General features: G+C 47.9%; 2 protein-coding genes across 2 annotated transcripts in view; one reads left to right on the top strand and one right to left on the bottom strand.

The window, feature by feature from the left end:
* Positions 1–228: 228 nt before the first annotated feature.
* LOC146275195 (uncharacterized) lies at positions 229–3,039 on the bottom strand. The gene is made up of 5 exons (XM_084702973.1): positions 2,730–3,039; positions 2,315–2,457; positions 1,919–1,993; positions 1,361–1,483; positions 229–1,281 (listed from the first exon to the last, which is right to left on the bottom strand). Exons 1-5 carry the CDS (start codon positions 2,755–2,757, stop codon positions 1,060–1,062), a joined length of 591 nt encoding a protein of 196 aa, XP_084559099.1. The 5' UTR covers positions 2,758–3,039; the 3' UTR covers positions 229–1,059.
* LOC146275196 (catenin delta-2-like) overlaps positions 1,431–24,328 on the top strand; it is a 141,576-nt gene continuing 118,678 nt past the window's right edge. Inside the window, exons 1-2 of the mRNA XM_084702970.1 lie at positions 1,431–1,498; positions 23,830–23,963. Of these exons, the coding sequence (XP_084559096.1) occupies positions 23,835–23,963 (129 nt within the window). The 5' untranslated portion in view covers positions 1,431–1,498; positions 23,830–23,834. The remainder of the gene's footprint in view (positions 1,499–23,829; positions 23,964–24,328) is intronic.

A 24,328-nucleotide genomic window follows, 5' to 3' on the forward strand; every position in this document is an offset into this window, starting at 1 on the left:
GGATATAACAGTAATGTCTGGAAGCAACAACCTAGGGCCCTTTAGCCCTAGTGGAGGTTGAAACAGCCATCATAAGTGGGTTGCTTGCTGTTTTGGCTCCTGAATGAGAATATAGAATAACTGGCCCGTGCATTTCAACTGTAGGCTATACAATGCCCAGTTCTCAAGATAACCAAACTACAGACACACATTTATAATCAAATGCCGAACATTCCCTGCGCTGACTAGAGAAATATGTCCATAGCTTAGAACTACGTTCATTTTTTACTTTTTTAGCTGACGCTTTTCTCCAAAGCAATGTACAAACAGTGCATGTAGAAAGTAAAGCGGAAGATCAATGATCAGAAGTGCATAGTTCTACAGAATTCTGGTGGTCAGGAATGGTCTGTTTTTACAAGCCAAATCCCAAAATAACCACATCTCAGCTAACAGCCACGGTGAACAAAACTAAATACTACACAAACACTTGGGATGTGTCCCTGGGCGTCCCCTAATATGGCTGCCAACAACCACTCCTCCCCTTGCAGGAAAGACAGTATGGATGGGAATACTGTGGAGAACAAACTCCTTTGGTGGTTGTGTGTGTGTGTTCTTAGTGTCGCTGCTCCCTGCATGCATATGTGCGTCATACTACAAAAATTCGACTACAAAATAAATTCCTCTTCAGTCATACAATGACATCTCGATGACGGTAGTGCTTAGTAAAGTGCTGTGCCAAGTACAGAGCAACAGAAACAACATTTTAAGTGCAACATTAACTACTCGTTAGTGCAGCTTCCTGCCAGATAGTGTAACAACAAGATCACAAATACAAAGTGCAAGGAAGGAACAAAGTCGTAAATATCCCAGGAAGTGATGGTCTGCCAAGTGCTTGTTTCCGTCCGTTTAGGCCGAGCAGAAAAAACAAGATGGCTGAGGTGAAGCTCGAAGTGGACGGAGAGAGGTGTGTCGTTGATCGCTATGTGGAGCACGGCAGGAGGAGCACCGCCGCATGGACTTTCTGTAACTTTGCAAGGTGTTTCAAGAGTCTGTTGAGTAGGTAGCACCTACTGCTACTTCCTATGTCCCCGGACCGTGTCCACTAGCCAGGGCCTGGTAACAGAGTTTCAGCGATTCCAGGGAGAGCTTCAATCTGCACAGCTGCCTGGTGTCTCTCTGTCCAGCCTCTCCTCTCCCCGCTCCACCTTCACCTCTCTGTCCAGCCCCTCCTCTCCCTGGTTGTCCTCCACCTGATCCTCTCTCTCCCCCTGCAGGACCTCCTCGCTCCTTCCTTCTCTGCCTCTGGCAAACGACACAGAGCCGCATCAAAAACACCGGCCAAATAGACATACCAGAACGGTGCTTCTGAATCTCACTGTACCTGTTTAGGAGGACATGGACAGTCCAGGGATGTCAGCACCTCCTTTGTCAGACGCTTGGCTCCGGGAACACTGCTCAGCTTGAAGTGTCTTCTGCACACAATGTTTATGATGGATCGACTCTCCTGCAGAGAAAGGAGGTAAATATCCACGAAACCAAAATGAACTTTGGTTTTTATTGCTTTTTATCGCTCTGTATCGCTGAGCTGACTTCACGGGTATCGGGGTTAACTTAGCTTGTGATATTTATGTTGACGATACATTGTTTCTGACTGTCTATTTCTCTTATCTACTCTGATCAGAAATTAAGACTGGTTAGTAGGCATATACAAAGAAGGAAGACATACTGTAAGGCTTTGCTCTGTCCTACAGTAGAACAGCCTTTCCCAATCCTGGTCCGAGTGAAACCCTGCCCTACAGGTTCTAGATGTTTCCCTCTTCAAACTCACCTGGTTCAAATTAATGGGTTGTTACCAAACTCAGCAGAAGCCTTGATAATTAAAGAACATCCAGGACAGGTGGGCAAGAGGCAATATATATAGATGAATGTCAATACTTACTTCATTTTCCTCACAGACTGGTTGGTCGGTTTGTCCGCACACTGTGCTGTTAAGTTGGCTACTGACCTCGCTTTCCTGGGGATACAGAGTTAAAATGAGTTAACAAATGTATTGGCAAGTCAGTGAAAACATAATTTTCCCTGTCTGGTAGCTTGGAATTCATGACCAGCTCGTTGGAGTAGGGTTAACTACCCAATACTGAATCATCCAGGGTGATAGATGTCTGTGATGCGACTTAGAGTGTCCATTCACGTGACGTTGTCACAAATTGGTCTCGCATACCAGTCAAGTCCCCCTCTTAATACATGTCCTGTAATATTTAGCTTCAGCTATGCGTTTATTAACTGGGATGTGAATCGAATGCAATATATGGTAGTTGAGGAGTCTACTACGTACAGTGTCTACCAGCAGAGGTAAGATTACCATTCTGTAGTCCTCTGCAGCTGTGTTCACCATGGCGTACCTCTCACATGGAGAGACTACCGGCAGACATGCAGCATGAACACACAGAGAGAAAAGAAGTAGACTCCAAAAAGAAGCTACGTGCGTAAGAATACGGGGAAGGATATGGGAAAAGAGAGAACAAGAAAGAATGCAGTTGGGGTTAATTGTGGGAAACCCATAGTTGCATAAGTAATTATAAATTAATTGTCAGAAAAGGACGATGCTACGTATAGTCTAGCACCAGTGTATAATTATGTGTTACATTTGGGCTGGACTCGAGTTTAACAGTCCAGCATGTTCAAGTCTAATCGATGTGACAGTCTACGTTGTACAAACGTGTGCAATTCGTGTCAAATGTAGGCCTTACCATTTGTCATTATTGATTCACGAATCATTTAGATCATACGATAAAGGTGCCATCTATCCTACATCTTCCACGTTCGTCCAGTTGAAGGAATTTCGAGTGCAGAGTAGATCGTGTTTACACATATGTCACCCTTCTCAAGCCTATGGAGATCATTCCACCGATTTGACAGCAGCAACTTCCGTCGTTGAATTCCAGTTTTTTTCAAGGGAGCTTTCACTTAGTGTTGAAACACTTGCTGCGCAAGTATACTCTGCTGAGTGGGCGAGGCTCAACCTGGGCTAAGTTAAAAGTTTGATTGACTTACTCGAAAGCACCACCAGGTGGCGGAAGCCGGTAAATCAAACTTTTGATTTACTAAAACCTTATCAAGTAGCAAAATTACCTCAACTTTGCAGCAAAACGTTGTTTAAACATATAGGCCTTTAACATTATATATTATAGTAAATTCATTGTTTGTGTGAACTTGCTTTACATGCGAATAAAGCTGATTCTGAGATACCAGGACGTGAAATCGAATTTTGTGATATATTGCAACAGTGTATATCCTTCAGCCCTAATAGCGTCTACTTATAATAATCAGATGGCTGATGTATTGAATCAGGTTATTATCAACTGTGGTTGGAGTAAAAACTTACCTCTCAAGGAACAAGCTACCCTCTCCTCCTCCCGAGCCATAATAGTAATTTTATACCTACCTTTCCTACCTGGAGAAGAAACCATACCCATGTGTTCATGCGTATGCGCAGCGGAGCTCTTCATCATCTAAGGCATCGCCTTGTCCCTACAAAGACATTTCATACCCGGCCCATCCGTTGGCACTGACAGTGGCGCTGGGACAAACGCTCTGAACCCCCATATCTATCGTATCCATCTTCCCCTCAAACTCAATGTGCACTTTAATCACTAAATAAATCGGCATACTGTATACAGTATATCAAACCATCTTAGTAGCCTAAACCTCCAAACGGAAGTTGTATGAGTTCTTGATGTAGGCCTAGGCATAATCAAATGTCCGGACTGTAGCGGACTGGCCATTGGAAGCACCGGGAGAATTCCCAGTGAGCCGAAACTGTAGGGTAGTATATTACTGTTAGGCTCTAGACTATAACTTTTAGCAACAACCTGAATAATTCTGATAGCCTTAAGATGGCGCTGTGTATTCGTCGAAAAAGTGCGTGTGTGTCTGTGAGAGAGAGAGAAAGAGAGAGATAGTTTGTGCGTGAGTGCGTGCATGCGTGTGCGCGGAATCAAGCACGCACACAGACCTGGGGGAGCCGCCTGCCTCTTCAGCGCTACTACCTCCGATTGCCGTGCGCTGCAGTGCTTTGCTCCACTGTCTTGCTTGGTACTGTAGCCTACCATCGCTTCGCAACCTCCTCCTCCGCCTCCTCGCGCTCTCCCGCCGATGCTTCAGCTTTGCATGACCGACATCCAGCGGATGGTTAGTCCACCCCCTCGAGCCCGTCAGGACACAGGGAGTCCACGACTCAGGTCAGGGCACCTTGCGGATTGGTGAACGCATACGGGACAAGGAGAGTCTGCCGTTGAAATTCCCCAGGATTTTATTTTGGTAAGTGCAGTCACACCGTTTTACCCCCCCCCCCCCCCCCCCCTTGCCCTTCTCCATTAGCTTCTGACACATCTAAGATTTGTCCTGCGTGGAAAAAGAGTGTGAGACATTTGATACCGTTCCGTTGGCTAAGGGAGAGAGGGTGCGACGGGGCGAGACGGAGGGCTTGCAAGGTTCCTGGCAACTCTTTAGATGAGCATAGTCTGAGATGAGATGTTGCCGGCTATATCTGTTGGATGTTGAACGTTTTAAGTACAGTGTTCTTGCCCATTGGGTGATTAGGAGAAGAAGAAGTAGAAAAACAGTTCAGCATGGCACTGTTTATAGCCACACGCCTTTAAACTGCCAACCTATTGTAATCCGTAAAATGCCTGCGCAGTCGTGCCCAAGGCGGAGGCTGCTCTCCGCGTGAGGATTTGGCACGAGTTCACTACACTGACTGACCCAAATTTATCGCCGGCTCGACTGCGAGTGATGAATGAAGATGAAAAGTAAACAAAGCAGTGGCCTACGCTAAAACGATTAAGATGCCACCGGAAAATTAACGGCTACCCCACTTGTCAGGGAGACGCGGTGGAAAAGCGAAAGCCATTGTGATTCAAGCTTGAGAGAATGGGAATTCCTGTGCCTGGGTTGTAGCCTATACTGTCGCTATAGTGTTTGGGGGCATCTCCAATATAACAAAGAGGGTTTATTTAGAATATAGCCTACCATAGCGTAAAGTGGGACGCCTTAATTTATTATTTTTTGTATAGGCCTATGTGCGTTTGAAGCATTTACAGTTGGCAAGCCAACGTTTCATTCCCACACGATCTCCCAAAACTGTTCATTAATATGCGAATTTGGTTTACAGGGTCTCGACGGGACCTGCTGTATAGGCCATCTCATATGGTTAATGTCAAAATAGTGTGTTGGTGTCTGCCAGTTACACTTCTCCCGCCAGCCACAACGCTCCATGAAGCATGTGAAGTGTGCGTTTTGTAAAGCAAGCATGAACGGTGTAAAACCATTAAGCCATTAACGCAGTGAGTGTTCTACCTTCGAGACGTTAGGGTTATGTTTCAAGGAAGGTTTCGCCAAGCTTTAGCTCTTTCATTTCACCATGAACCATGAAGATTAGGCAAGTTAGGTGAGTATCAATTGCACGCTGGAGCGGTGCTTCATAGGCTACTGGAGTGGGCTCGCCGCCTGTGCATCGATTGCTGGCAGACGTTCACATGAGAGAACGCTGACTCTGTTCCAGAACGTTGACTGGATTTGGATCTACTTTTAGATTGGCAAAAGCTTCCACGCAAAAGTTAATCATTGAATATTTCATTTTAATTTAATGTGGATTGCAAAACTTGAGCAATATTGTAACTAATTTCTAGATAAAGAAGTCCATTAACGAGTGTGGTTAGTGTGAGACGGGCAGCGTAGCGAGACTTGGTCTGCATTTAAAACACCCGATTTATAGCCACAAAATATTGCATGTATGCAGGAGTTCAACAGTCAAGATTTAGGGGGAAATGACGTCATATCACAATTGTCCCGTTTTCTCCCGTTGCCTCACCCTGTCGATGTGTCTACGCTACTGGTAGTCAAGGTGACGCTGCCGAGGTCTGTAATGAGAGCTGAACATGTGAACATGACCTTGCCTCAGCCTTTAAAAACCCACCCATCAGCAAACCAGCTACACGAGGATTGGGCCATCATTCTCTGCTTCCACCTATCTGTATCAAGACCAGCCCATCAAGAGGGAAGGCCTGGAAAGAGAGTTGGGCTGCATCCTAATTGGACATCCTCCTTCTGTTTTTCCTCCAAGCTCGTTAGGAGACAAAGAGGAGGGGAATGGCAAAGGAAACTGCTGTCTTTGCCCAGCTCCAGAGCTGTGCTGTGTGTGTGTGTTACATGGACTAAAGGAGACAAGGAAGTAAGTTGTAAACGCTAAAGCCTTGGGGGGGGTGGGGGGGGGACAGACAGAAGAAAGCGGATAGGGATAGGGAGAGGCTGCGGCGCGGCAGGTTTGGGACGCGGCCAGCCTGTCTGCCTGTGGCTTTCTGGGGGGGGGGGGGGGATGGGTTGTGGTTCTCTTTTTCTCTTTCTGCTCCTTATTCCTGTCCTCTGTCTAATGAGCACTCTGCAGATGGGGCTCCCTGTGTCTCCAGATAACCCTCCCCTCTGTTGGCAGAGAGAGAAGGAGGGAGGGATGGTGGGGAGATGGAGGGCCATGGGGAGACGGGGGGTGGAGAAGAAAGACCGCCCAAACGGAGGTGGAGGTGAGACATGGTTGCAGGAAGAGAAAAAAAACAAACAGAAATTTGACAGAAAGAGAGAAAGAGGAGGGGATGTAGGTGAGCAAGGAAAGAGGGTCGTGGGAGGAGTAGCCGTAGAGACAGAGAGACAGCAAGAGAGAGAGAGAGAGAGAGAGAGAGAGAGAGAGAGAGAGAGAGAGAGAAAGAAGGAGAAAGAGGGAAAATAAATCACAACATCTTATGATACAGTGTGATTACCATCAATTATTCAAACGATGCATTTAAAAAACAAAACAAATGGAGGTGATACATGTACACAGGAGAAGCCAAAGATAGCTGTACGTTTCTGGACACACGCCACTGTTTGTGCCTGTCACTATCTCATCCACCACAGATTGATAATTGTCAAGGCTAGCCAGGTCTCCCAAGGCTAATTGGGCATCAAAGACAAACCCGAGCTGTACAGTGCAGATCATCCTGATTTCCCAAGGCAAGAATAATATATTTTAGGATCATCCTCTCATATGGTGTGGGGGAGGTAGTGTGTGTGTGTGTGTGTGTGTGTGTGTGTGTGTGTGAGTGTGTGTTTGTGTGTGAAAGTGTGTGTGGTAAGCAATGAAGTTGCAGCCATATCAAGGCCTATCCTGGCAGTAGTCGTATTTCTTAGAACCACTGTGCCGATAATGTCTTCAGCACCACTACAAATTAATCAGACAAACCCATCCCCGACTTCCTTATGAGTGTGTCCTGGGAGGCGGGACAAGGGGTATAAAATCACCAATCATAGCTGTTGGAAATTTTATTTTGGCCAATTAGGTTAAGGGATGTGAAGCACATGACCGTGTGTGTGTCACCAGTGTAGATTAGATTAGATTGATTGTAACGTTCTCTGTAGCATACTTGAATGTCAACAAGTCTTGGCACAAACGCAACCTTGCATTCACTGTAGATATTTGTACTGAATACATTTTATTTTTGTATTATAAGTAATGTGCTGTTTGCTTAGAGAGCATTGGTCCTTGGAATTGAGAGAGCGTCTTGGCGGAAAATTGTTCATACCCTGGAACATAAACAGGCTGTTATGAGTTCCCCTTTCTAACAGAGGGTTTTATAGTGGTCTAGTATAGTTGAGCTTTGTGTATTCGCTTGGAAGACATCTCAACATGGTATCAAATCTGTTCCACTGGTCAAGTGGGAAACATCGCAGAGGAAAGAATACACACCACCATCATCAAGGTTTATGTGTGGGTGGTTTGTCTGGGGAAGCTGGAGAAAAGAGAGATGAAGGTGGTAGAAAGAGAGATGAAGGCGGGAGAAAGAGAGATGAGGAAAGAGAGTCTAGGGGGAGAAAGGAGAGTGGGGGGCGTTCGAAAGGGAGAAGGAGTCAAGAGGGGACTGGAGCTGTGCGTCACATCATCAGTTGATGTCAAACTCACCAAATCAGGCGCTGGTGTGCTGATTGAAGGTCTAGCCCTTTTCGCTTCAAGGGGCGTAAATACTGCGTGCAATCTCAGACCCAGACAATTGTTGCCACCCTCCACCACCACCAGCTTCCCCCGTGTAAGCTTTCTGTATCGTTTGTACAGGTTTGTAACTCTGCCATGCCTGCAATGTGTGTGACTTCACTGACTATTTATTTGTGGAGGTTATTGTCTTTATGGATTGGAAAATTGTCTCTACTTATGGTCTGTTTGTGTTGTGCCACCAACCATCTCTGTGGGAAGAAATGAGGTTTCATCCATTTCTTAGGGAGTTTTTTCTTGTCGTCTCCAAGTCAGGGCTCTCAAGTTTGATCGAAGGTTTGGCGTGAGATTCCCATACCTGTCAACGCTTGGGTAAAATGTCCTGCCTGCATCTCGTCCTTTAATTGTATATAGCAGGACAAGTTATCCCTCCACTTATTTCTCAGCGTGAGAAATGGTTGAAATGCGCGAGAAACACGAGGTGTTGCGTGAGAGCTGGAGAAATGGCTGAAATGCGTGAGTCTCACTGCGAGCGTGTGAGACTTAAGAGCCTGAGGGTTTAGGTTGGTCCTCGGTGCTGTGAAGTCTTGTGACACTGGTCGTTTAAAAGGGCTCAACATGAAGTTGGATTGGATCTCTTGTCCACCAGGGGTGTACATCCCTAGAATAGAAGCATTCGCAAGTCAAACCGTCTCCATTGCAATACATGATTAAACCAATACATCACCGTCTTGACTGAATTCACTTTGTATAACGGTTCAATTGCAATGTCAGATAATAGACCATTTTGAACCTCGGGTAGGACAGAAACATCTTGGGGCCTTCATGCGTGGCGCGGTGTGTGGTTCAGTGTGTCGAGTTTCCCCTTCCCCATTTCTTTTTGTTTGTGAGGTTAGCTGAATTAGTCACGACGACCACCGTGGATGCCTGATATCCAGGCCTTCATAGGAAGAGGACTCCTTCAACTCCTCCTGTCCATATACACAGTGTACATGACAGCTAGCTGAACAATTCAACATCCACCAGAATTGAAGCGGTTTTCAGTGTCCAGTATAGAACACATCGTAGAAAAGACCGGAACTGGCCGATAGCCCATCGCCCTCCATCTGGAGTTTATTGTTGATGTTTGAAAAGACTAAAAGGGTAACTAAACATGACAAGCTATTTTTTGATGTTGTTGCAAAATCGCACTTGTTCCGGGAGTACTAACGGTACTTAGGAATGATTTGCTGGACCTGATGTTAGTTTCCAGGAAAACAATGACTCTTATTGAGGGACTTGTTCCTCTTGTTGGTTAGTTGTAACTGATTTAACTTCTTGAACTCGTTTTGAATTATATTATTGTTGCTTGCTTTCCTACAGGTACACTCTTGCACTTTTGAGATTCATGTTGTTAAATTGTAACTTGTTTAACTACATGCTCTTATGTTTCACAAACATATGTTTTACAAACTGTTCAAGAAACTCTGGATGAACGAGAGCCTTTTTGAGTTATTCTGAGGTTTCACAGGGAGGGGTTGTGTTTAATAATTGTGTCCCTTCAAGCATTTAAAAAAAAACCCAGAATGAAAATTCATAAAACATCCATCCCACACCCACCACTTACCTGGATAATTTATTTTTAATAAAAAAAACAATTTTTTAAGGTGGGCAACTGCTGAAAGCTTATAGTAGGGTATTAAGTTACACGAAAACAAGGGATTTCATATGCCCTGGTTAACCACTTCCATGGTTAGTGTCCTGGACGTATGTTTGCTGTGCACGTTTGCTTCTCCGCTGCAGTGAATACCGTCCCTCCATGTGGTCTCTTGTACCAGACTCACAGTCGAGCCCAAATTGAGTTTGGATATGGGTCAGGAGTGGCCTACAGGCAGGCAATGTCATATTCTGCAGACAGACATCTTGTATGCAGTCCTCTTTTGAAGCCAATTAGACCTAGCGGTTCTTTGGCATCCAGACAGCTGACAGGTCTGCCCAGATCCGTCCCTGACAATACCAGACCCCCAGGCCAGAGATGAGAATAGAGGAGGAAAGTCACAGTTGGATACAGAGTTCTCAAACAGAGAACACACACATCCTCAGTGTGAATAAACATCCCCCCCTCATCCGTGCCAGTGACAGCGTAGCCTGAGTGTTGCAGACTCAACCTCTCCGAGACGGCTGCTAGCCCCAGCTAGCCTGAAGCCCCAGCTAGCCTGAAGCCCCAGCTAGCCTGAAGCCCCAGCTAGCCTGAGCGCCGTAAACACTGACGACAGAAGACAAGCACCGTCTAATCCTGCAGCGCGTTTCGAAACGTTACATCATACTGAGATGCTCCAAGAGAGCGCAGCACACAGCTTAGTTCCTGCTCCAGTCTTCACTGCTGCCTTGAGTTGTCGGCCCACGACAAGGAGGCCCAGCAAGCGGGACGTTTTTATATACGCAAGAACATTCCGGGAAGACGTCAAGGATGGAGAGGAAGGGGTAGCCAAAGAAGAGGAAGGGGAAGAGGAAGGCTTAGTCTAGAAAGGTTTCTGGAAGTCCGAGGTACAGACGCTTTGCATTGTAACACTGATGGGGTTGCCACACACACACACACACTCACACACACACATTCTGTAGCCTTCAGCACTGTACATTGAGCTCCAGCGCAGGCCTAGTGAGGTTATTCGGGGAATGGTTATTCTTCACCCATTACAGTCCATTCAGTCACACAGCAGGAAGCCCCAAAGGGAGGGAGCTCCACACCAGCTTCTCCAGAGGAGCCCTGCCGCCCTCAGCATCAAGCCCAGTGGAGGGGGCCTTGTGTTGGCTAATGTGGAAGGAGTTAGAGGGGGCTGGAGGTATTACCACAGTGGGGCGGCATAACACACACGGACACATACTCACACGCATGTACGCGCTCACACACATGCACACTCATTCACTCACACACACACACATACACGTGCACTCATGCAAGAACACACATACACTCACACACACACACATAGCTTTAAATGGAGGGTCAGTGGGCTGGAAATGGACGCCCAGGGCACCAGTGGTGGCCAATCTTCCGGAAACCATGGCAACTATTTGTTCGGATGCTGTGGTTGCTATGACTGCACTCCGTTGGGGGTCGGGGGTAGTATTAAGGTATGGGAGCTGGGAAGTTGTGACGGGTTGGAACGAACTTTCAACACTTTGGCTCAACAAGTCAAATATGAGACAGATATTGGTGAGTTCTTAGTTAGTACCCTGTCAAAGGGTATTTTTTATCCAAAGGGACACACAGGTAATTCATTTTGAAAGTACAGTTGAAAATCAAGGATCAGAAGTGTACAGTTTCCAACTGTAGACTTCATCTGTAATCTGCAGTCAAATTCAAGGAACGGTCTGTATTTACCAGGCACAGCACAAAGTAACCACATGTCATCTACCAGGCACAGTGAACAACAATAATATCTCAAAAACAGTACAACAATAACATCTCAACTACTGCAGTGCATGATACAGCGCAGCAAAAACTGCGTCATTTCATAAATGGAACATCAAAGAGTTTTGTGGTAGCAGTCTCTTGCCAGACAGTGGTACGACAGAATCTCAAATACAACGTGCCGAGATCCAGTATTGGTCCAACGAATGCCTTTTACCTGCTGTGAGGTTGTAACAGTCATTTAGATACACGGCCACAAGATACCGAATTAGTGCCGAACAAGCGTCAAGAAAATGATCTTCTCTCTCTCTTTCTCTCTCTTACTGTGTCTGTGTGTGTGTGTGTGTGTGTACAAGTGTGTTGTGTGTACACGAGGCAAACCATCATTTTCCCCCACAAAAGAGAATAGCTGAGAAAAACAACAACATTTGGATCATCCGTTTAGCTTTGGATCTTTTGGATCTGAGATCATTCCAGATGTAGCTCGCTGCTCAGGTTAGGTGGATGGTGCATGGGACTGGCACGCACGCTTACTAACACACTCTCTCCCACTCTTACTAACACACTCTCTCTCACTTTTACTAACACTCTCTCTCTCACTCTTACTAACACACCCCCTCTCACTCTTACTAACACACTCTCTCTCACTCTTACTAACACACTCCCTCTCACTCTTATTAACACACTCTCTCTCACACGCCGGGCTGTGAATCAATGAAAGGTGGACACTCGCCTGTCCATCTCCTCAGCTCCGTCACTCATTGTTTGTTATTCTAATCAGGATTTATCTGCTTTAAGCTTTGCCTCTCTCTCTCTCTCTCTCTCTCTCTCTCTCTCTCTCTCTCACACACACACACACACACACACACACATTCACCAGGGAACAGAAGCAGGGCAGGAGGTTAACTACCCTTATGTCTGTCGTACAGAGTGCAAGTGTTATCACTCCACAGAGGAAAGAGGGATAGAGGGCTGGAGAGATCAGAAAATAGACCTCCGTGTGTTCCCAGAATTCTCGTAGGCACCATAGAAAATACTGTTCAATCCGACACTGTTGCTTTGCAGACTGACTGTAGAAAGGGACGTGATCATTACCCGATGATGTTTCCCAGAGTCCTTGCCCTGCATGCCCTGCAAGTATCAATTGCGTCCGTGAATCGAATTTGAGGGGTGATTATTGTCATTTGAGTCGGTGAGTGGAGCTGTGATACTGTTCCACACAGATGCTACGCGTTGGACCAGGGTGGCGTGTGACTCGATCACATGTCCACTGTCATGACCCTCGTTCGCTCGCACACTCCAACGCTCACCGACCCTTGTGCTCCAGAGAAAGTAAAGGATGCCCCAGTGCTTCAATGGAAGTGTAGTCATTGGACCATCACTATAACACCATGCGCTGGAAAGAAAACACAGCCAGGATGTGTCTTGTCTTACAAGCCACGCTGTTTTTGTCCGGACGAGTATGTTCTGGCGCCGATAAGGAACAGGGTGGGACATCAGCAGACACACAAACTCACACACACACACGCACCAAGCTAAGACGTAGCCAGGCCTGGCTTTACAAGTAAAGATAACCTAACTAGCCTTCTTGTTCTTATCAGGATTCACTGGGATCCAACCTTACTGGCATCAGATCTCCTCCACAGGCCTGTGTCTTTCCAAAAAAACATGAGAATATATTTGAGGTGCTTTCTGCATGTGAGCAAGAACACAATCAAAAGGAGGCATGAGGTGGGGGAGGGAGATCGAGAGGGTGGTGGCCTGGTGGGGGAAAGGGAGAGAGAGATAGAGGCAGAGCGGGGAGAGAGCGAGGTATGGGGAGGAAAAGGATGGAGAGAGGGAGAGAGGGTGGTGGGGGAAAGGGAGAGAGAGATAGAGGCAGAGCGGGGAGAGAGCGAGGTATGGGGAGGAAAAGGACGGAGAGAGGGAGAGAGGGTGGTGGGGGAAAGGGAGAGAGAGATAGAGGCAGAGCGGGGAGAGAGCGAGGTATGGGGAGGAAAAGGATGGAGAGAGGGAGAGAGGGTGGTGGGGGAAAGGGAGAGAGAGATAGAGGCAGAGCGGGGAGAGAGCGAGGTATGGGGAGGAAAAGGATGGAGAGAGGGAGAGAGGGTGGTGGGGGAAAGGGAGAGAGAGATAGAGGCAGAGCGGGGAGAGAGCGAGGTATGGGGAGGAAAAGGACGGAGAGAGGGAGAGAGGGTGGTGGGGGAAAGGGAGAGAGAGATAGAGGCAGAGCGGGGAGAGAGCGAGGTATGGGGAGGAGACAGACAGAGAGAGGGAGAGAGAGGTGGGGGAAAGGGAGAGAGAGATAGATTCAGAGCGGGGAGAGAGCGAGGTATGGGGAGGAGACGGACGGAGAGAGGGAGAGAGAGGTGGGGGGAGAGGCTGAGACAGAGCTAGAGCGAGGAAACGGAGAGAGGGAGAGAGAGAGCGACAGGAAGAGGGAAAGAGGGAGTGACATCACAGAGACGAACCAGTCCCGTTGGGATTCCCTTCAACAGATGTATAAGATCTCAGGAGGATCAAACAGAGCAGGGAGATGTTGCTTCCTCACTGATGCCCACACTGGGAAGCTAACCACAACCATGCATCCCTGTGTGTGTGTGTTTTGGTTGGTGTATGTCAGTGCAATGCTGTTTACTAATGTTTGTATGCATCCTCCATGTGTGTGTGTGTCTCTGTGTGTGTGTGTCAAGAAACAGTCAGTCCGTCATATGTAAATCGTGAGCCAGACAGGGCTGTCTCATCTAACACACACACACACCCACACAGCTCATCCAGGTGTCTGCTGTTATTTCCAGTGTATTGAATATATATTATTGTGATAAGACAAGGGAGGACAAAGCTGATAAGGAGTCCAAGAGCAACAGCTTTGTTGTATGGTGACTTTATCAACGTGCAAAGGCAATATAAAAGTTCACCTTAGGTCTGTGGCAGTTGTTGAATACAAAACTTAGGAAGATTGTCTCTTGGGTGGCCCCATGGAAATAAGCTTCACAGTTGTGTTTAAACAAGCTAGATTCAAATGTAGCACTGTAGCTACCATTGCTACATGGCGTCAGTTCTCATAACCTATCCGCTAGCGCTGTTCTGTAAGTACCCTTTACCTAGCCGCTAGCGCTGTTCTGTAAGTAGGCTACACTTTACCTAGCCGCTAGCGCTGTTCTGTAAGTAGGCTACACTTTACCTAGCCGCTAGCGCTGTTCTGTTAGTAGTCTTTACCTAGCCGCTAATGCTGTTTTGTAAGTAGCCTTTGCATAGCTGCTAATGCTGTTCAATCTTTCTGTATAAAGATTAGGATCAGCTGTGGACTTCAGTGTTGTGCACTGACGCATCATGGCAGTACATGGGCTGTACAGGCCAGCACTGAGGTAAATGTAACCTGCACAAAACTGTCCAGGAAGTCTAATTTGCTGTCATCCAACTTCTATTCATCTCTCTCTCTCTCTCTCTCTCTCTCTCTCTCTCTCTCTCTCTCTCTCTCTCTCTCTCTCTCTCTCTCTCTCTCTGTCTCTCTCTCTCTCTCTCTCTCTCTCTTTCCCTCTCTCTCTCCCTGTCTCTATCTATTTCCGTGTCTCTTTCACCCTCTCTCTGTTCTGTTTTCTGTCACTCTGTTCATCATGTGATATGTCATCTCCTTGGCTATACTTGACTGCCCCAGTTTGGACAGAGAGAAAAAAAAGAGGGAGCGAGAGAAAGGATATGACATCACAGACTCATAAGGGGTAAGGAGACAGGCGAGGAAAGAGAGAGACATGGAGACAGGGGAGAGACCGAGAGAGACAAACGGGAGAGACAGAGAGAGACAGACGGGAGAGACAGAGAGATACAGGGTGGAGACAGAGAGAGAGACAGGGGATGAGAGAGAAACATGGACACAGAGACATTCAAACAAACGAGTGAAGCAAAGGGAAGAGAAACAGGAAGCTGAACCGTGTGTTCCTTTGCCATTGGTAGGCACTTGGGCGTAAGGCCCTGTGAACGAATCGGACATTCTGTTCACAGCTGGGCTTCCCCTGGCCCCTGAACAGTGAGATGTTCTCTGAAACCTGATCACAGAGCTGCCTGAGTCTGCTCCCTTGTTGATAACAGACAGGTAAATGTTGTAATATCCACCCAAAATGTCCCCCCCGTTTTTTAAATGCCGGTGTTTGATACTGATAGTCAAGGTTATCACCCTACTTAGTTGTTCACTCTGTGACTCTCTCTCCCTTTCTCTCTCTCTCTGTCTCTCTCTGTCTCTCTCTCTCTCTCTCTGTCTCTCTCTGTCTCTCTCTGTCTCTCTCTGTCTCTCTCTGTCTCTCCCTCTCCCTCCCTCTCCCTCTGTCTCTCTCTCTCTTTCTCTTTCCTCTTTTTCTCTCTCCCTCTCCCTCTCTCTCCCTCTCTGTCCCTTTCTCCCTCTTCCTCTCTCTCCCTCTCTCTTTCTCTTTCTTCTTTCTCTCTCTCTCTCTCTCTCTCTCTCTCTCTCTCTCTCTCTCTCTCTCTCTCTCTCTCTCCCCTCTGTTTTTCTCTCTCCCTCCTCCTCTCACTATCGTTCTCACGCGCTCTCCCATGACTCGCAAACAATCTGCTCGTTAGAGTGCCATCACGCCACCAGAGCAACCGCGGCGCGGGCGGAGGGCCACGGCGTGATGGTGGCGCGCTGCCCGGGGGGGGCCGCGGTGCGTGCGTGACTGTCTCGTGTGGGCGGACATGGGGCGAGGGGCCGGGCCGCTGTCTGGGTCACAAGCCGCAACCCGGCCAAAGCGGGCCCAGTCACGGATGAGCGTCTGCCGGCGGGCGGACCAGTCATCCGAGCAGGGGCGGGGCCTCGGGGAACGGGGCCAAGCCGGATCAGACGATCGATCGTGTTCTGCTGTCGGCCTCGTCTGCCTTCGTGGTGATCGTACCCGATGCCAGACGCCCACTTTCGAGGGCAGTCTCGCCGGGCTGTCTGTCTAACAGGGTGGGATTGAACTGTTCTATTGGGTACACTTTTAACAGCCAGGCACAGCTGAAATCCATTGAAAATGAGTGAATGGACTTTGTTGCAGGTGTATGATGTATAAAGGGTTGTTGGCTGTTCTCGGCTATAGATGGAATGAAAGAAAGAAAGTCTATTTTTTTTGTATCCCTTGTGTGTATGGGTTTGAGACAGACAGAGAGAGTGCAGTACAGGAGGGTTTCAGCACCAAGGAGAGCTCCCTCTCTGTTTAGCTCATACTGCCAATCAGCTCCAGTCTCCATTGCTGGCATTTTTCTGTCCTCTCCACTTCCTGTCCTCCCCACTTCCTGTCCTTTTCCACTTCCTGCCCTCCCAGTTAAATGGGACAGACCAATCACTGTGCACCGCTCTTGACCTGCAGTACAGACTGATTCTGGTTGTGGTTCCGTTGTGGGCTCAGTTGGATGTGGTCAACCTACAGTTCTTGTTGTGCAGACTTGTGATTGGCAGCCAGGGTAACTGCGGCCCCAATCAGGGCTGATCTGAAGCAGCTCCAATGTGCCAGACGACCTGGGAGGAATTTCTAAAACAGTCGGAGGCACGAGCAGATTATCAGATGCACATTGTTCTGACAAGGTGTGAAAGATGTCGGAGCGGAGAAAGAGAGAGAGAGGGAGAGAGAGAGAGAGAGAGAGAGAGAGAGAGAGAGAGAGAGAGAGAGAAATGGAGAGAGAGAAATGGAGAGAGAGAGAGAGAGAGAGAGAGAGAGAGAGAGAGAGAGAGAGAGAGAGAGAGAGAGAGAGAGAGAAAGAAAGGGAGAGAGAGAGAGCAAGTAAGAGTGTCAAGCGTGGATGAGAGTGAGGCCAGGCGCTAGTCTCTCGCTCTTCCCTTGCCAAGCCGGCTCATCACTTTGCGACATTCTGTTTGGTGTTGTGGCGTGATGGTAGAGGTGGAGAGCGAGACGTGCTGGCTTGTGACGGGTTTTGTTTATGTGGTGACGTCAGCTTTCTGTCGGGGTGCTGAGCGTTTGGTCGGTTTGTCGGTGTGTCGAGGTGAGCATGCGTCATGGCAACATGTCGTGACCTGTTGCCATGTTGGCACAGCGCAGAATCAAGGGGATGTTTTTGGAGAAGGGGAGATGAGTCGCACAATCCCTCCCTGTCTAACTTCACCTCTCTCCCCTTCTCCCTCTCCCTCTCGTATCCTCCCTCCCCCTCTCCCTCTCTCCCTCTCTCATCCTCCCTCTCCCTCTCTCATCCTCCCCCTCTCCCTCTCTCATCCTCCCCCTCTCCCTCTCTCATCCTCCCTCTCTCCCTCTCCCTCTCGTCTCCTTAGCTGTAGAATTTCATTTATAAATATCTGACTTTGTAGGCACATTACTTCAGCACGTCTTCAAACCCAAACACTTAATCTAGGTCATGCATCTCCATGCTCCCTGACTACTTTGTGTGTGTGTTGGTGTATGTGTGTTCACGTTTGTTTGGAATGAAAAGTAAAGTAAATGGGAAATGTCAACGTGCAGTTTCCACCCATTATTTCAATGACATAACAATATCATTTTCAGATGGTCAAAGGAAGCTTGAGGCTGAAATGAAGCCAGTCCTCTTAAATACCATCTGTCTGTGGATGCGGTGGCAAGGTGTTTGTTGAGTTGGTTGAGTTGTTGCTAGCTCTGGGTGTTTGGCTTTGATGCTACGCTCTGTGTACTGTACTGTGTGTGTGTGTGTGTGTAGTGCTTCTTCCAAAGATTGTGCCTTCAGTGTGTTTGGCCGCTAACTGAATCATATGCATTATTCAGAGTTTAATATTAGACATTACGGAGGAGTTAATTGGAGACATCAATCACTGGAGACATTCATATGTGCAGGACTTTTGAGTCTAATTTTAAAAAGTGAAAACACTTCTCACCAGTTCAACGGCAGACTGATTGGTTTTGGCAATTACAATGATTATTTATTCATTTCCCAAGCTTTATCTCATTTTCATGACATTACAGTATTATTAGCCATATGCTTAGTGGTGATTGTGTTCCAAACCTCTGTATTACACCGAACTAAGAAATCGCTGGTGTACACACATTCACACACACACACAGTCAATCACACACACCCACACTCATACATACTGTTTCATTTTATTTCAATATATCAGATTTCAAAAAAGCTTTCTTTAGCATGAACCATGCTAAAGGTTTTCAAGCATTTAAGCATCAAATCGGTTTAAATGAATTGAATTAATCAAACGTAATTGCACAAATCCAATTATTAACAAATCATTTCACAGTCTTGAAGGGCAGACACTGTGCTGAAATCCAATCTGTATCACATAATACAGAGTAAATATCAATATAGCGTGTGTTTCGTGCTATCTTATTTGCAAGCTTAGCACACAGGCGTCAAATCGAAAAATCATCTCTTTTTTTTTTTTAAGCTGGCTCACGTAATCAGAATGAAGAGTGAAAGATTTACGAATCCCTCAGGATCAACAGATCACTGTATAAACATCCGTCTTGGAGACGGTGTTTGGTTTAATAGGCCCCTCCGGGGTCAAATGAGCTGTGTCAGAAATACAGACTGTTAGTCTACTGAGGCTGGAGTCGGACCATGTGTCCCTGCTCACCCTGCTTCTGGAGGGACGCGGGGGAGACAGGCAGTAAATCTCCGGAGAAAACAAACAAACTCCAATTTTATATGAAATATGAACCATGAAATATGACTATATGAAATAACGTCCTGCTCTGACTGATGCTCTCGCTGAAACGTGCTTCTCCTGAAGAGGTGATCGTGAAGACAGAGTGTGTGTGTGTGTGTGTGTCAGGCTGGCCATGGCTTTGGTCTGAGTGTCCGTCCTCCACAGATAGAGGCTGCAGAGGAACCTTCCCACAGTGCTCTATTCTCTGAATAACTCAGCAGGGGAGCCCTGTAGAGACTGAACCCTCACGGGCACCACTTCCTGGTTCTCCTCCGACCCCTCCTGGAGCACGGATCTCCGTCTCGCGCCAACGTTCTCAAGGACCCGGCCCAAACCCGGCGCTAAGCCTCCCCAACCCGAATACAGCTTTTTTTAAACCACGTTGCCCTGTAAATAGTTCAGCAATAGCAGTCATGAGAGGAGGAGAGAAGCAAGGGCTGCTTTGGTGCACGGAGGCACTCTCCTTAGTGCCGGAGGAAGCCACAGCCGCGTGGGGATTTTCACGTCGCTCCTTTGTGGGTTTTCATTCCATATCCAATCAGTCCGTCAGTCGGGACTGAAATTCATGTAAAGCAATTGATTATTTTTTGAATTGTTTCTTCTCTTCCAGTTGTGGTCTTTAGAATTGTTTTCTTCTCTTCTAGTTGTGGAGGCAGGAGAGGATAGGGTTAGGGGAGGAGAGGAGGGAAGAGGGCGAGGATAGAAAGATGGGATATGTCATAGGAGAGGAGGGTGAAGGAGAGGAGAGGTGATAGAAGGAGAGGTCATAGAAGGAGAGGGGCGAGAAGGAGAGTAGAGCAGAACCAACCAGGTGGAGTTAGACAGGAGAATGGTCAGGGGGGTTTGGAGAGGGAGCGCATCAATGCATCTGAGGTGTGAGTTTAGATATATTTCCTGTGTGTGTCTTTGTTTGTGGCAGGCACAGGTCAGTAACCATGCAGGGATCAGGAAATAACATACATATCTGCCTAGCTTTCAGCCTTCAAAGTGAACGACTTACTGAAAGGAGAGAAAGCCTGTCGCGCGTGTGTGTGTGTGGCGTGTGTACGTGGGGCTGGTGTGTGTGTGGACCACTGGCAGACCAAGAACGACACTTGTCTGTGTTACCTGGATGACAGACTGAAGGCTTGCTCAATCTCTGGAACCCTGGAGACCCTCTTTAAGAAACGGACACAGCCCCATGAAACGCTGCTACCCCCATCTTCTCTCAGACCTGTCTCTCCAGAAAACCTGGCCACCCCCCCCCCCCCTCCCCCATCTGACCTGTCTCTCCAGAAACACAGCGCCACCTTACCGTATCTTTTCTTCGACCTATCCTCAGTCGGGGCTGCCAGGACTATCTTTTTACCACACACGTCAAACATAGATACAGCTGAATAGACAACTACTGTCATATTCTTACTGCACTCTGACGTACTTATGCACTCTTGATGGCTGAAGGAAAAACTAGATTGATAGACAGAGAAATATATGGATAGATAGGTAGCGAACACTGTCAAGGGATAGTTGGACAGCGTGATAGAAGTGTATCCCTGACCTTCACCAGACAGACACATAGTTTTCTTTTCTAAATGTAACTCCGGTATTAGTTTGAGTGCATGAAAAAGACCTTTATGCAGACGGTTTAAACGGTCCCCCTGCTGCCCACGTCTGAAGATGGAGATGACAGGAGTAGAACTTTCTGACTCGAAGAAGCGAGGAAGCATTTTCTCCATGGAAGCTTTTGTGTTTTTTGTGTTGATGCCGGCGTCTCGCAGAGTCATTCTGCAGGATGACGGGGCGTTCTCTCTGCGCTGTCGGGACGGCGGGCTTTTGTCAAGGCTTTTCGTGTCTTATCTGCGCCGTAGAAATTAAAATGCCAAGTCTTCACTCTCCCAGCCCCAAACAGGAAGCATCCGACAACTCAAATATGGCCAGAGTCCGCCGCAATCAAATGGTTCCCCGGAGCAACAAAAGCCCCTTAAGCCAAGTTACTATTGCACTGAAGCCATGGGGACACAACACGAAGGTTTAACAGAAGCTTAGCGGTGTTTAACGACAATGGCTCTGCCCGAGTGTTGCCATTTTTCGATGACAATGTCTGTTTTGCCTCCTCAGGGCCCTCATGCTCCACAGTCCCTGAAGGGCTACACCGGCCCCGAGGCTACAGGGGCCCCACACGAGTACACCCACTCACAAGGGTCAAACCAGTGGGGACTGCCAGTCAGTAAGCTGAGTTGCAGGTCTGGTCTGTGTGATGTTCAGGTGAGAGGTGATTGGCTGGTAAGCCCAGGTATCCTCTCAGGTGGGCGTAGCTGTGAGAAGGATTGGCTGGTCGCTGAGGCGCCGCCTGCCTCCCATTGACGTTCTCAGGCTCGTCTCGTCCGACGAGCATGGGGCCGTCAGGCCAATAACGGGAGGTGTGATATGCTTTGTTTGTTCGTTTGTCAGGGCTGTCTCAAGCCAAACCGGGAGGAGTCATACCCACACAGGGCAGGAGCTGCCAGACGACCAGAGGAAGGGATGAGAACCCTTCCGCGTCTCCTGCGTCTGCACACAATACTTCTACTCCTCTCTCTGACGGGCTGACTGGTTCTTGTATGCCATCCTGCTCTCTCTGGCAGGCTGACTGACTGGCTGGTTGTGGTTCTTGCTGACTGATGGGGTCCCAGACTGCCCCAGAGCTGGTGTTTGGACCTGCTGTAGATCGGTTCACATCAGACTGATTTTAAATCACAAGCTGCACAATGACACCCTGCACATTGCAATTTGCACTATTGTATCGTTCTCTTGCACTCTGTTTTTTTAGGTTAGATTGTAAATTATGACTACTTATATTTTATTTTTTATTTCATTCCCCTTAGTATAGACCCCCCTTAGTATCAGGCAGACTTTGCTCCTTTTGTATAGCTAGTCCACATATTTAAGTTTCAATATTCCTATATGTTTAATGTATGCACCTCCCTGCCAAAGTAAATTCCTTGTTTGTGCAAACATTCATGGCGAATAAAATCCCTTCTGATTCTGATCAGAACTACCAATCGGCCGGTCCCATTTAAACAGCCGATACTGAGTGAATGAATATTATGAATGTTCATTTAGTTACCTCAAAAAGAGCCCTGAGTCAACTGTGAGATAAAACCCAACACGTTCCAATGACTCATTAACAGATGTCAGTAACTGGGCCATGACAAATCAGGACATAGTGATCACTGGTATGAACCGATCAGTTGTCAGTTGTTAGTTATTGTGTAGCATCCCTTCCCTGAGGGAAGGACTGACTCTGGATCTGTGGGTCTGTCTGATTAAGAGGCATCAGGCAGCCTTCGACCCTTGGGCCAGATCAGCCATGTTCACTCTCAGATCTTCCTCCCATCAAACTGTGCCCTCATGCATGAATTCTCTTTACAGGGGTGAAAAAAACTCTTGCATTATGTATGTGTGAGAGAGTGTGTCTTTGTGTGTGTGTGTTTGTGTGTCTGTGTACGTGTCTTGGTGTGTTCACGTTTCGGAGTGTGCGTGTCGGTGTTTCCGTGCGTCCGTGTGTGTGCGTGTGCATGACGGCACACATTCCGAGGCGCGCGCGTGTCTGTGTGTATCTGTGCCCGCGTGCCTTCGTGTGCGCGTGCCTGTATGAGTGTGTGCGCGTGTGTGCATGCGCACACATAGAGCAGTGTGTGCATGGGAACATTTGCGAAGGGTTCTAATGACATGCCAGACAAAGAGAGCTGGGGTTGACGAAACCTGTTGATACGCCTAGTCACCTCTCCTCGCCTCTCTATGTTAGCCACAGGATGAATAATCCACTCCACTTCACAGCTCTGTGTGGTTTCGACTTCGCTGTCCCACACGTCGTCGCACGCAGCACACCAAACTTGGTCACACTTTACGGTGTCAAAGGCATTTCCCACAGAAACGATGATAACGAATATTCCGTCTTTGATTCGAACCGCGAGGACCCATGAGCGAGCTCCTTCTCTGTCTCCTGATCAGTTAATTACCTCGGGGTGATAAGTAGCGCGTCACATTTTAATGAGCGTGCGAGAGATCTTTTGTTTGTGTACTCTCGCACCTCACGGAGACTGACAGCAGTGAGGTGTGAGTGTGGGTGTGTGCGAGTGTCTACGGCATGCTTATTTGCTAATTGATGTCTGTTAACTCGATGTATCATTGAACACTAACCTCCCCGCCTCTCCCTCTCCCCCTCTCTCCCCCCTCTCTCTGTCCCAATGGATCTCTCCCTCTCCCCCAAGTCCTTCTCTCTCTCCGTCTCACCATACGGAGCCTTTGCCGATCGTGTCAGACAGTTGACAGCGTTTCCTCATTATCGTCTCATTAGTCGGTAGTTTTCATCCAGGACAAACACTCGACAGGGTGCGCATATTCAATTCAATTAAGAGCAAAACTTTCCCTCCTCCTCGGACGTGCTCCCTTGCTTGCGACTCTAAGAGGCGTGGAGTGCTCTACCACACGCACACACACGTACGCACGCACGCACGCAAACGCACGCACGCACACACGCCATTCAGGATCAGAAAGGGGGTGTTCTAAAACCTTATGTAGGTGAAGAAAGTGGGAGTTCGTTTTTCCTTTCTCCGACCTGGATTGGCCACAGACAAGTTTGTGTGTGAGTGTGTGTGTGTGTGTGTGTGTGTGTGAGTGTGAGTGTGTGTGTGTGCCTGCATGCATGCGTGCGTGCGTGCAAGCATGTGTGTGTGGGTGAACCAATAGTAGTCTGCAGGGGAAGAAGTTGGAGTTGAGGTCAATGGGTAAGTAAAGACCTCAGCAAGCGGTATTTTAATTCGCTTGCGTGTGTGTATGCACTTGTACGTGTGTGTGTGTGCGTAGGAGTGATGCCAGTACCAGACCAGCCAGCAGAACAGGAACAGGGGGCCGTGTTGCCCCCGGTGATGGCTGCCTCTAACGGGGATGGATCTGAGACTGAGACCACCTCCTCCATCCTGGCCTCAGTCAAACAGCAGGTAAGAGTATGTTTCACTGTGCGTGTGTCTGTACGTGTACAGCGTGCGTACATGGTATGTCCAGTGTGTGTGTGTCTGTGTGTATGTGGGTCGTGTACATCGTATATATACCGTACGCGTAGGTGTGTGCATGTGTATGCGTGTCGCAGTACATAAGGCTGTGTGTGTTTCGTGTCTGTGTTTGTCCGGATGTGGATATCTCCTCTTGCTCATAGAACAGGTCCCCTGTCCATCAGTGAACGTGCCGGAGCATTCTCACGGACCGCAGAGGCAGCGAGCAGCCGTGTTCGGATGAGCCAGAGGTGTCGGTGGAGGCTATGAGGCTGTAGACACGCACGTGCAAACCCAAGACAGAAAACAGAGGG

This window comes from Hypomesus nipponensis, chromosome 8, assembly GCF_054491055.1.
Source record: "Hypomesus nipponensis isolate SF chromosome 8, ASM5449105v1, whole genome shotgun sequence".
NCBI classification, from domain to species: Eukaryota; Metazoa; Chordata; class Actinopteri; order Osmeriformes; family Osmeridae; genus Hypomesus; species Hypomesus nipponensis.

Coding starts and splice junctions, on each gene's coding strand:
- LOC146275195 (XM_084702973.1), bottom strand. CDS start 2,757: ATGATTCGTGAATCAATAATGACAAATG. Junction 1,994..2,314: donor TACCTCTGCTGGTAGACACT/GTACGTAGTAGA, acceptor CTGTATCCCCAG/GAAAGCGAGGTCAGTAGCCA. Junction 1,282..1,360: donor GTCCATGTCCTCCTAAACAG/GTACAGTGAGAT, acceptor GTCGTTTGCCAG/AGGCAGAGAAGGAAGGAGCG.